This window comes from Lissotriton helveticus, chromosome 1_1, assembly GCF_964261635.1.
Source record: "Lissotriton helveticus chromosome 1_1, aLisHel1.1, whole genome shotgun sequence".
Lineage (NCBI taxonomy): Eukaryota > Metazoa > Chordata > Amphibia > Caudata > Salamandridae > Lissotriton > Lissotriton helveticus.
In genome coordinates, this window is record NC_136057.1 from 829,949,506 (window position 1) to 829,963,200 (window position 13,695).

Sequence of the window (13,695 nt, forward strand, 5' to 3'; positions counted from 1 at the left end):
TATAGGTCCAACAGGGAGGTATTCCCTCACAAAAAAAGTGGGAAAAGCAGAGAGGGAGCTGGAGGTAGGATTGCAATAAAATAGACTCCCCAGAGCAAAGCAATAACTCCTTAGATGGAGGATAAATGGAAGAAGGAAGATGGGACTAAATGGAGGTCCTACAGTGGAAGGTGTCGTCCCCTAGAGGATAGTGATGAAGGGGCACAAAGAGAGCTAAATGGAATCCATCTGTTCCGAAATGAAGAGAAAGATCACACGAAAAAGGAATTCGACCAAGGTTTATTCTTTTTTGCTATCATGACACAGCTACCTGTTCAAGAGGCAGATGATCTTAGTGCAGTGTTAGGGTGCATCCAGACAGACCAGACCAGTCCATTATGTAACAGGTGTAGATAGTCAAGGAAACTAGTTTACACCAAAGAGGTAAAAAACGTAGGGGTGGAAGAGGAACATGTCCTAGGGAAGTAAACAAAATGTACATTAAGTTCAATGCAGCGAATGTAACACACCTGTTCTCAAATCGAGGGAAACGTCACTGGATGCTACTGAGTCATCGGGAGGTTATCATGTATATTTTCAGAGTAATGTTGAATCTTGACAAGATAGAGCCTTCACAACGGGTCTTTTTTCCTCTATTCTTATTTGTAAAACGAGTTCAATCTTCTGTACTATGGACCGCCTCATTGCGAACTGGGTGAGCTTAGTACTTTAACATTTACCGTCCTTTGTGTATATATTTTAGCATGCCTTTCTTTATTTTCATTCTTCAGCTACTAGAAAAATATCCTTAAGTGTACTTCAATCAACATCTATTGTGTATTTCAAAACTGTGTTCCACTACATCGCTAGCTTTCATTTGTTCATCTCCACGTGCCAGATTTGTACATGAATAAATGTTAAACAGCTAGACATTATCCTCCTATCCTTATGGATAATTGGTGTTGCATGCTCTTGTCTGGATAGACGGTGCTTCGATTCTTATAAGAATTGAACTCGCTAGCTGCTAACCCAGAAACAGAAAGGTACTTTGCTTCCCACTGAGCACAGCGTGCAGGGGTGGAGTAAGATCCCTGCCGGCGCTGTAGTGCACGTGGCCTAGCGTCAAGGCACGTGTGCTAGGTAAATATAGGCTTTTGTCACCACCCGCTTGCTCTATGCCAGGCAAGAAGTGATGAACCCACACAGACGAGCAATGCTGCGTGCGTGACAGCAGACCTCTAATGGAGAACGTTCGGGTCGCACATGTTCAGAAGATTGTAGGACACCTACAGATTTACGTTTTAGTTACTTGTTTGTATCACGTTGCAATTATTTAACCCCAGGTGGCGTTCCAAAGCATTTAGCAACTGTGATTAGATGCTCACTTTGCTTCAATTGTTATTGTTACTGACCCAAAGCAAATTTGTCAATACTTATTGTTTAACATTTGAAGACTTACCAATTATCTATCTTATTTATAGTGCTCAGCGCCACTTAGGCATATTTTGGGATGTAAAGGAAAGTGGTGTATTGCCTCTAATGTAAGAGTACGCTGTTGCAGGATGGTGTTTTCAGCTTTAACCATACATCACAAATGATGACTTTTATTGTCATAATGAGAAACCTTCCATGCATTCTTCACCAAGGGTGAATTTGGGGGGCAGTTGGAGCCCTGTACAGTCCGTGTGTTTTTACAGTACTCCTTCTAAGTTGGAAATGCCAAAATTGTTAACATATTTTGCAGTTCATGCAGTTTCCCGCTTTTGCTTTAGTGCATTTAATGAGTATTGGTTATGCTTGAGAATGCCACAGGCTGCCTCTGTACACCTTTACATGGTACATATTATATATACCTTGTTTAATATAAGTGCCACTATGTCTGGCGCCAGCCTAGCCAAAAGAGTGGTAGTGTTTTTATAATGGAATTGGCTTTCCAATGAATCTTATATTGGGCCCATTTGCTGTTTGTTATGGTAAGTTATAGGATCGAGGTGGGTGACACTAAACATAAGCACTAAGATGCCCCTCGAGGTACACAGTTGCTACATCTGACAGCGGACTCTTTTTATGGCGGATGGAGTGCACTTTTCTAACACTTTGTTGGCAGCCTCCCCTTCCTGAGAGTTGTTATGACCCCTGTGCAATTCAAAATATTTGCTTTGATGCTGTTGGTGTGAAGGCCACAGATCGTTCACTACTTAAGAGTCCTCAGTTGGAATTTGAGGGACAAGAGTATACTGGAAAAGTAATGGCAGCAACACAGACTAAAGGCTGCTGATGGCCGGTACAGATATTACAAAAAGGCCTGCTGCTTTAGAAAGGACGTGCCTGGTGTGGAAACTACATGTCACATTGGATCTTTCTTCACATCCCTGTTCACATCCGCTGGCTACCGAGTCTTTTCCTAAGGACCACACCTACAGTGTGATAAGTTTGAAGACTGCATGTTACACTCAACTAACACAAGAACACATACAGAGCTCCCATGTCCCCTCTCTTGAAGCGCCCACAGAGCTCTAAGATGTCTTCTCCCTCCTCCTCTGGGCTGACGGTCTCCGCCTGAGCAGCTTTGATGAAACACTCAAACAAAAAATGAATGAATGACCCTGCCACTGATAACTGGAAGCAGAACACCTCACTATTGTCTGGGACAAATGGTCCCAAAATGACAAAGCCACAACCATCAACATAATGGTACTAGTGCATGAATGTATACATATTTAATACAAAGTTTTCTAAATACATTTGAATTTCCTATATAAATCCTTTCAATAAATACGAAATAACCAACATTAATACTCAATCTATAATATAGAACACAAGTTTTCATCCCCCAATCAAATTGCATTCAAAACTACTCATCCACACCTACTCCCATCTCAGATCACTCAGGCCACACGCAGACAACTATCACCTGTCACACACTGTACTATGTCTGAATTTAGATCCACAATACACATATAAGGAGAAAATGTTACGAAAAACAAGAGAAAAAGACAATGCATCAGGATACTGAGAAGCAGATTAATGGTTCATATGTTTTTTCAGTGGTTGCTGTGCACATTATTATTACATGTATTCAAATAAAACTAATTAAGATAATCAAAGTGCCTTGGTCAATCACTGCTTAATCCATTATTGTGTATATTAACATGAGCTTCTCAATAAAACATTGACATCCTGGTGCTCCTTTTGTGACCTGCGCAGACGCGTGGTTTGGTGACAACCACAATATGGGTTACTCCTTCATCGGAGCACTCATGCAAGCTGTCCCAAAATTCATAGTGGGATAGAGTACATGGGACAAAAAGATAGCAATCGTATCTATCCACCAAGTAAAGCAGAAATACACTAACAATTAGCTGGGAGGACTTTAACCGCTGGGTCCACCTGCGTAAAGGTGCTCAAACTCTCAGGACAGAGTCCTCCGTTCCTGGACCAGAAGGAATATATTTCCTCTAGTGATCGTATGGTTCTTGACAATAGTTAAGTCGATAGGTTGAAGCAGAATGTCACAGGGGGGGAAAAACCTCACAGACTTAACAATATAATGTATCTATTCGTCCGATGCAGCTTCCGGGGTAAGGTGTCCTCCTGAGAATTGTGCCTAGAAGCAATTCAGTTCTTCATGTGTGTGGGGTATGTAACACAAAACAATGGAAGCTGCCAGGTGTGTAGCTGTCATTAGTGCAGTAGGAGCAAAAGTACAAGGACACAGGCTCGAGCAGTGCACTGCTCCCCAATTATGGTTGTGCATCACTAAACTCATGGAGGCACTGAGGCTTAATTTCCCTTAATTCAGTCTGGAATGCAACACCACTAGTCTTTGTGCATCGCAAATTAAGCTTAACCGTATTCAGAATATAGTTACCTCCTTGGGTTTTCTAGATTTAACCTCCATTCAGGGCCTTTTATTTTTATTTAATACATGTTTCTGATGCTTCCTTGTAGCACAAGCTCGACCCCAAGGTGTTGGGGTGCTTTACATGTGCACCACTTACATTACATAGGGACACTTTCATTTGTTTTTTTTTGTTTTTATGGGGAGATTATTTGCCCAGAGTCACAGGATGTTGAGCAGATGGCGAGACTCGAAATGTGCTGCTGTACAACATGCTAAGTGGCACACTATACACCGTAAAGCGGGATAGGCCCAGTCCCCTTCCACCTCCCAGCTCCAGTGGCGCTATGATTTCTCACAGGATGACCTGGTACAAGAGAGCATGGCTCTGTACATCTATGCAAACACCAAGCCGGCATGCTCCAATGTGTACTGGGGCTTTGCACAGCTGCTGCACCTGCATTTATATTGACCTTATCTGCACTGTCATCAGTGGTAGCTCCTCAGGTAAGGTGGAGGAGCATCGCTCCCCACCCTGGTACCGCCGATCCGTGTCTGCCGCTCCCGATTGTCAGTCATGAGGGCTTTTCTTGCTCTGGCATGCATAAGCATATCTCTTGTATAGGTCTGTATTTTCAAATCTCCTGTGCGTGTCTGCATACATCAGCTTATTAATGATATAGACGAAACCTATAGCATTTGCCAATGCTTGTTAAGCATACCTGTATCCTTGGTCTTTCCTGTACCTGTGCTGTGATTGTTAACTTTCATATAAGACAGTCACGTATTGACATGTTTGTCTACCTAAAGTGGATGTCTGCAACGAGTAGAAAGGAAATACTTTTTTCGGAATAAGAAATGGTTCAACAGTAAAATTCACACTGAAGTGACAACTGCAGACTGTATGATCTTAACAATAAACACCCACAACCTGAATAGCTGTAAAATACACATTGTGAAATCACATTTAAAAAACTGTGTATTCAAGATAAACAATATCACTACTATTGAGTCACAGAAATGAAAAATGTGGGAAAAGCACAATTCTGTAAGCATTAGCAAAACCAATAGTTTTGTTATTTGTATGACATGCACACACTGAACAAAAATCAAGTCTATTTTATTAAAGCACAAACAAAAGCATCTGAAAAGTGGATGCTACAGAAAAGAAACAACTTTACCTAGATCTGTCCTAGAGACTGCTTTTTTAGCTCTCGCAGCAACATGCAACAAATAAATCATAATTAAAATACATACATATATGCATAGATTGAAGGCTGTCTTCATTCGTTGGTGTGTTCAGCAATCATTCACATTATTTTACTGCCTAGCACTGCTTCTTCCAAACTGCATGAGGCCATGATAAGCCCACTTCAGGCTATGAATCCAGGGTTAGACTGGAAACCAAAGACAGACCTTGCAATATTTTCAAACCAGCCCCACATTGCAAGACTGGACGAATAGATTGGGGGCATGAAGGTTTGCATGACTGAGTCATGGCCTCCTATCCTGTTATGGAGGAACCCCTCCCCCGCAACTCTATTGGTGAAATGCGAGAGTGGCACAATGGCTAGTCCGGTCCTAATTGGCTTTCTTGAACTTGAGTGATCGCATTATGCCTGATCACGTGTCAGCATGTAGACCCACCCTGCGTTTTACCCCTGTGTGCACTGATTTGTCTTGGATTGGGTGGGGTGTAGTACCTATACTGACTTTGGTGCTCTCCGATGGACCTATCTCTCCTGTAAAGGAAATTCAATAGTGCCTTGACTCATTATAGCATTGGAGTCTTTAGGAATAACCGGCACAAATGTCTTAAGTTTAAGGGTTTACTTAGAAAACTATTAAAGACCCTAAGACACAAATTGCAGTTAGTCAAATAGAAACTCAGTGAGAGTGCTAAAGGCAAAATATAGAGAATCATGAACTCAGGCGAAGTCAGAGGCAAAACTGACAGAGATTCACCTTCTAAGAATGGTGTGAAAGACTGCTTCCTTACATCGTAAAATCACACTCTTTTATAGGATTCAAAACAAGGAGTTCATACATTCACTTTCTTAGTACTTGTTTTTCATGACCAATAGAAATCAAGCAAAGAGAAAAAGTTGCAACAGAACAGTGGCGTCACTAGGGGGGTGCGTACCGCACTGGGTGACACCATCAGATGGGGTGACACCAAAATGCAAAATAATGGGACCCTGCTACGCCCGCGGACCAGCCTGCACGGGGGAGACCCGCGCCTGCAGCCCAGGCAGGGAAGCAGGTAGGGAGTGCCTCTGTCCGCTTACACAACTTCAAAGTGACTGAGTTGTGGGCCCCTTCTGTTCTTCCAAAGACTGTCCTTGTTGCTATGGTTCTGTGTACAAGGTCTCCTCCAGGAGGCGGCAGGGGGCGTGCTCTGCATCGGCAGTGACATGTCCCTGAAAGTGGTCCATGCTCATCTCGCTGCCGTATTGTTTGTGGGCACCAGGCATTAACCCGCTGCCCTATTTATTTCTATGAACCCCGCTACTTGATTCAGCTGCTGTTTTTCCTGATAACTTTTTAAATCTGAGCAGCATTTTTTTTTACTGTTACGAGTTTTATTTAAAACACTTGTTGTGCTTTTCGTGGTGAATGTGGGTCTGTTTCTGCTGCATTGTGTGATCTTGCACAAGTTGTTTCACCGGAACGGATGCGGCGCTGCTCCTCGCGCTGAAGCCGTCTCCTGGGCAGTGCCCGCTGCCAACTCTGTCCGCAGGGCTGACTCGCACAGCTGGTTAATGTGCCAGCTGCGGAGATGTCTGCCCCAGTTGTAGGATATAGTAAATTCTAATGGTGGTGGGGGGCAGCCTTTTATCTTTCCGGCGGAGGATGAAATTAGTGCCCTTGACTTCCGTTCACGCTAATGGATGCTGCTTCACATCCAGGCACGAGTAAACATGGCGAGGGCAACTGGTTCTTGACTCTCTAGTGAATGTTTGATTGTGTTTTTGCTTCCCGATGTTGTTTTGAGGGATTGCAGCTTTTGCATAGCGACTCATACCCCCAACGAGGTCACAGTTCGCTTCTGGGTGGGCGAGTAAGATATTCCTCTGTTGCTTGTGCACGGTTGGTAGGGTGGGGGTTTATAGTGCGAGGTATGTGTGACGTGTCTTTGTGCGACACATCCTTGTGGGACGGGTCTTTATGTTGCGGGTGGGGTGCGAGTGTTGGTGCTCAATATGTGGTGGGAAGCACATGTTGCGCCAAAGCATGGAGTGAAGCAGCCAGATGTGGGGGATAGCGTAGCGCTCCGCGGCCTACTAGTGGCGTCACTAGGGGGGTGGGGGGTGCGGACGGCACGGGTGACACCATGAGTTACCGCACTGGGTGACACCAACCCTAGTGATGCCGCTGCATGCCAGAGCTAACCTAATACAAGTAGGCTACTTTTAATACAATCCTTGCCATCTGGGCTCTATCTTTCGATAGAGCCCAGAGGGGAATACCATTTCTAGCTTCCATTCAGGTGATCCTCAGGCAGACAGTCTCTCTCTCCCTCGCCCTCTCCCTCGCGCGCTCTCTCTCTCTCTCTCTCTCTCTCTCTCTCTCTCCTCTCTCTCCTCTCTCTCTCTCTCTCTCTCTCTCTCTCTCTCTCTCTCTCTCTCTCTCTCTCTCTCTCTCTCTCTTCCCCTTCCCCTTCCCCTTCCCTCTCCCCTCTCTCCCTCCCCTCTCTCCCCTCTCTCCCTCCCCTCTCTCCCTCCCCTCTCTCCCTCCCCTCTCTCCCTCCCCTCTCTCCCTCCCCTCTCTCCCTCCCCTCTCTCTCTGCCCATCTGTGTCCCTCTCTCCCTCCCCTCTCCCTCTGCCCATCTGTCTCCCTCTCTCCCTCCCCTCTCCCTCTGCCCATCTGTCTCCCTCCCCTCTCCCTCCCTGGATATTCTGTTTTGGAATTCATGAGTGAGTGTCCTTCTTGGGATGTATTGGGTGATGCATGTGAGGTATGGGGAAATACTCTAACCATGGTGCTAGTGTCTCTACTCTTACATATGAAGTGTACGGAATATTTGAGAATAGAAAAAGCCATGTTTTTTGCTTTGGTGCCTTTTGACAAATCTTCAGAACGCTTTCTGAAAAGAAAGTTCATGCAACTCGACTCCTTCCAAGAAAGTTTTGGGGGATTTGTCAAGCAGGACGCGTAAAAAGAGGGTCCAGAAATGTTTTCCAACATGCAATTTCCTATAGGAATTTTAAGAAGCTAAAACGACTGAACAGAATTACACTAAATTTAAGCTAGATCTTTACTGTGGTTTTTGTGATTTGGTGTAAATCTGTTTAGCGGTTTTTGATAAATTAAATTTCAAAAGTTAGTTGTGTTTGGGTGGTTTGTCCCGGGTAGTACTGCGGTACTCCTGCGATACTACGAATGAAAAAAATATATAGTATTCTGATTGGCTAAAATGGCATTTTCCCTATCGGCCGCTGAGATTGAACTGGGCCGACTGGTCATGTGTAGCATATGGATTGCTGCCTGCAGTGGTTTAGCACAGTGCCTTGTCATGGGCTAAACCCTGCCTCCAACCCAGACCATGCATAGCAGGTGATGGTCTCCCGCAGGGGGTTGGTCTCAGGGCCTGGATGCAGGTTAGGAACTGTGTCCAACCCTCTACTGCACATGATTAAAAGGTATGATCAGTCAGGTAGTTTGGTGAATATGATAAAAAATATGATACAAAAAACTAAGAAAATCACAGAAAAAAAGTTAAAATGATGTTCTAGTTTAATATGGTAATAGAATCTAAGTTTAGGGGGAAAAAACTACTCGAAAAATCACTGAAAAAACCCAAAGGTTAAAGTGACGTAATAGTTAGGTATGGGAATAATATGAAAGTTTACATTAGAAAAAAAACACCAAGAAATTCATTGAAAAATCCAAAGGTTAAAGTGACATTATAGGTAGGCCTTTTAATAATATAAATACTAAGACGACAACCCCACAGAAATTTACCAGTTTACTGAGCGACCTATAACTTACGTCCCCACCATGAATTGCTTATGACCTCACTTGTTACTTCACTCATGACATATTTGATGACATCACTGATAAGACTATTGTCATATGCAGCACAGAGTTACTGAGCATACATGTATGACACAGAAATAGCGCAAGTCCTAGACACAAAAACGCACTAAAATTCCAACTTACTAAAAGTGGCATTTTCAAAACAGTGATTTAAAATCTGACTTGACCATTAGGTTGGATTTGTAATTACTATTAAGTTCAGTTCATGAATCTTTATTCTATCTAGTTACATACTGAAGTAACCCAGACAAAACATTCAACATGTGATGGGAGAAATGCTTGCAATGTGTCTAACTAATGGCAATCGCACCTTTTGTGTGTTTGATATAGCACACTAAGTGGAAAGAGTATGCTCAGACAAGAGCTCTTCCTGAGCTCACTGTGCCACTGAAACCAAACGCCATTTTATAGAACCCTTAACAGTCAAAACTGGTCTTGAGTTGCTATTTTCCATTTATAGGAGAAGCTAGCTGTTCGGGCTGGGCTGTTTCTGTGGACTCAGGGTCAGGACTGTATACGGCTAGGTACAAACTGAGGTGGCTTGGTGGGCAAAAGAACAATGGCTTGGAATGGTACCCAGAGCGATTGTCAGTGGTTATTGCAAGCTTTCCTCCCATTACCTTTTTTGTGTTTGATCTAGCACCGCAAGGGGCAACGGTATTCCCAGACATGTGTCCGGTGCTTACTGTGCCAATGGAACCAAGCTACACCGGACTTAAGAGCCCCAATCAAGGCAAAAAAGTCTTGCGTTACTTGTGTTCTGGTTCAGGGAGGAGTTGCCGTTGCATTTCAAGCTGGGCTGTTCCTATTGGAAGAGGGAAAAGGCTGATTTGCCTATGGGTGGGTGAGGTCCAAATTAAGGTGGCAAAGAACAATTTGCTGGAATGCTACCTGAGCAAGTGGTTAGACTAATTGCAAGCATTCCTTCCGTCAACTGTTGTGTGTTTGATCAACTAGGGGAGAAGCCAGCTTGTGCAGAGTCGAGGATTACATTAATCAACACAACATTGTGGAGCTGCTAGTACGTTCCTGTTCCAGTAATTTAACTAGGTGGGAAAGAAGGAAAATGTGCCTAAAATTAGTTTGAACTAGAGTTTTTACTCGAAGGACTGCATACTTTGTTGTACTCGCATTGCCACATTACGTTTTACACACCATACGTTTTACACACCATAAATAGTATGTATCTATTTAATGAATGTTTCTTTCTCTTTTAACAGAACGAGATGTGCTTAGCAACACAGCAGCTTTCCAAGCAGCTTCTTGCTTACGAGCAACAGGTGTGTACTAATGCAAATAAACCATACTTTCACTATGTGTACTTAAAATTGCTTTTTAAATATAGCACTTGCACTGTTATTACATCGAGGCAATATGTGCAGTTATATGTGTTTTATCTAATTGCAAGCATGAGCCTGGCCTTTTAGAGCCTTGGCTTCTAGGCACGCGGGGAAGGCTTCTGGTGATACACAGTGAGTGCTAAGAGCAGCATTCCAGATTATGACCTGAGGGACGAGTAATTGCTTAAAGATAATGACAATAGTGAGGAAGGTTCTGAACAACGATGAAGAAGGAGTGTTTTCTAAAACTTGGCAGCTCTGACCAAGAAAGATTATCTCCGGAACGTAGTTTGCTTGATATCAGAATCTGCAGCAAGTATGGACTCAGACATTTTATGGCATAGTTAGGGATATACCAGTCAAATTCGGAGGCCAGAAAATCAGGAGAGTTGGAGTCGACCACTTTATGGGCAATAGTTGAGAATTTAAAATGAATACATTTCCTGACTGGAAAGCCAACGTCGGCATAAGGTAAGAGATGAGAACTTCAATTTCTTGCAGACGGCGAGCAATCTATCTGTAGAGTTTAGGATAAGCTGTAGATGGTGAAATGATTTTTTTTAAAGAAATAGGAACTGTTGCATAGATCTATGTGGCTTTTTGAAAGCATTCAATTCCCTAATGTGAAGTTGAGGATGGAGAAAAGGTAGAATGCGACAGAGAATTTTCAAGTGATAATAACAAGCGCCTTTTTCCCGAGCCAATAGGGGTTCCAATGTGATGCTACTCAGGTTAGCTCAGGTTAGGAACAGATCAAGGTCTAGGGGTTATTAATACAGGACCCTTAATGGCGTTCTAATATGGAGAGAAGGATTTTATCAGGAGGTTCTCATTTATAGATGGATTTAATTTTGAAAAGCTTGCAGACATTCACTATCAAAGTGAAGCTGGGCTGCAAGTAAGATGAGAAGAGGGTGAGTTCTACTGGGTCAGGTTAAACAGAAGTGAAGTATTGTCAGAATACATTTAAAACACGTCACCAAGAGAATGCAACAAGTAGGCTAGAGTGGTGCATACGGATAATAAAAGGCAAAGGTGACAAGATAGCTTCTTGGGGAACACCCAATTTGATGTCACATGACGGAAGATGAAAATAAAGCAATTGTAGAAGGAGGAGCAGGTGATGGTTGGTGGTGGCAAAGCTGGTGGACAAATGAACCAAAATCAGAGTCCCCATACTGTCACCATGACTTTTGTTTGAAGGTCATCCATCGCGGAGAGGACCGCGAGTTTTGTGGTTCGATCGGGACAGAAGTAAAATTGTGCATATTCAAGGCTATCAATAGTCTCCACAAAATTCTGCAGCTGTTTTTTTACACCTGCTCTTTCTTGTAGGTTATCTAGATAGGGAAGTAGAAATGGGGTTTTAAATCAGCTAGGACTAAGGGATCCAGATGTTGTTTATTTGTTATTGTTAAGGTTTTTGTAGAGCGCGCAGTAACCCTGGGGCATCCCGGCGCTAGAACCTGGTATTCAAGAGGGAGAAGTAACGGGAGGGAAGGGGGGGGATCAGGGGAACAGATGGGTTTTTAATGCTTTCCTGAATTGGAGGAGAATTGGTTCGGTTCTCAGTTTCCGGGGGAGACTGTTCCAGAGTTTTGCCGTGTTCACTGAGAAGCGGCGGCCTCCAGTTCGGGCTTTCTTGACTTTATGGACGGTGATGAGGTTTTCATGGTTTGACCGGAGTGCTCTGGTGGCTTTATAGGGGATGATACAGTCTTTGAGAATGGGGGGTCCTTTATTGTGGAGAGTTTTATGTGCCAGGCAGAGGGCCTTGAACACTACCCTTTCTCTGATTGGTAGCCAGTGGAGCTGTTTCAGGGCTGGCTTGGCCGAGGATCTGGCCGGGGTGTTGGTCAGAAGTCGGGCGGCCACGTTCTGGATTCTCTGAAGGGTGTTGAGTGTGGCTTCCGGTGCTCCCAGATAGATTGCGTTGCTGTAGTCGAGCCGGGCTAAAATAAGGCCCTGAATCAGCAGTTTTTGGGAGGTGAAGGGAAGTAGGGGAAGCACCTTCCTGCATGCCCTGGGGAGTCCAAAGCATGTACCCGCCACTTTTTTTGCCTGGACTCTAAAGGAGAGATCTTTTTCAATCCAAACCCCCAGACTTTTGACTTCATCTTTGGGGGTAGGGGGGGGCGCCGAGACAGGTGGGCCATAGGTTGGGCGGCAGGGAGGGCCCTTTTTGTCCGAGCAGCAGGATTTCGGTCTTAGACCCATTAAGTTTTAGTGCCGAGGAGTTCATCCAGTCGTGGATTTCCGTGAGACACCCGTGTAGATTGGAGGGTTCTTGGTGCGGGTGTGAGAGGGTCACCACCAACTGGGTGTCATCGGCGTAGTTGATAATCGTCACCCCAAATGGAGTGACCACCTCCTCCAGTGGGGACATGTAAACGTTAAACAACGTTGGGCTTAGTGACGAGCCCTGCGGTACTCCGCAGCGGAGGGGGACCGCCGCGGAGCGACCGTCATTTTCCCAGACCTGGAAGGAGCGGTTGTTGAGAAATGACGTTAGCCATTTCAGTGCCATGCCCTTTACTCCAATACCTTTCAGACGATGGATCAGGACCTGGTGGTTGACAGTGTCGAAGGCCGCACTGAGGTCCAGGAGGATCACTGCCACTGATCCTCCTGTATCCAGAATGCTCCTGGCCTTCTCTACTGCGGCTAGGAGGGCGGTGTCGGTGCCCTGGCCAGGGCGGAAGCCTGTCTGTGAGTTTCTGAGCAGGTTATTATTTTCTAGAAATCGGGACAGCTTTTTATTAACGATTTTTTTGGCGATTTTACTGTTTGCTGGGAGGAGGGATATTGGCCTGTAGTTGGCTAAGTCCTGCGGGTTTAGTGAGGGTTTTTTCAGGAGACCCTTGACTACTGCTGCTTTCCAGCTGGGGGGGACTTCTCCCTGTGAGAGGGAAGCGTTAATGAGGGTAGTGAGCGGAGGGATCACCGTGGGAGCTACTTTTTTCAGGAAGCGCAGTGGGGCCGGGTCACTGGGGGAGCCACTTTTGATGGATGCGAAGGTGACGGCTACCTCCTCCGCAGTGACCGGACCGAAAGTGTCGAGGGAGGGTGCCTGGGTGTTGATTGGTGGAGTGTGACAGGAGGGGGGGTTGGGACTGTCACCGTCCGTATTACTAGTGTCTGGAGAGGGCAGGGAGGCGAGAATTGTTTGAATTATTTCAGCAACTGTGACGCAATTACATTCTTCCAGACACTAGGGACATTGCTAGATTCCATGGATCTACTAAATAAAGTGCAACGGTGGTGTGCAATATTAGCTCCCACATCTTTCTTGTGACATGTAGGACATAGAGCCTTTGGGTGAGAAAAATTAAGCAAAGTGATCAGTTATTGAGATGTAAGAGAGGAGAAGGATTAAAAAAAAGAGGCAGTGGCAGATGAGGAGACAGTCACAAAATAGGAGGTTGACAGGGCGAGGCAGATTGTATAATTCTATTCTTGAACAATAGGAAACTACTTTCTCTTAAAAGAAAAAG

The 13,695-nt window shown here is 44.6% G+C and overlaps 1 protein-coding gene across 1 annotated transcript in view; it reads left to right on the plus strand.

Moving 5' to 3' along the window:
* Positions 1-13,695, plus strand: part of APPL2 (adaptor protein, phosphotyrosine interacting with PH domain and leucine zipper 2) — a 697,983-nt gene that overhangs the window by 148,747 nt on the left and 535,541 nt on the right. Inside the window, exon 3 of the mRNA XM_078674621.1 lies at positions 10,082-10,141. Coding sequence (XP_078530747.1) covers positions 10,082-10,141 — 60 coding nt within the window. The remainder of the gene's footprint in view (positions 1-10,081; positions 10,142-13,695) is intronic.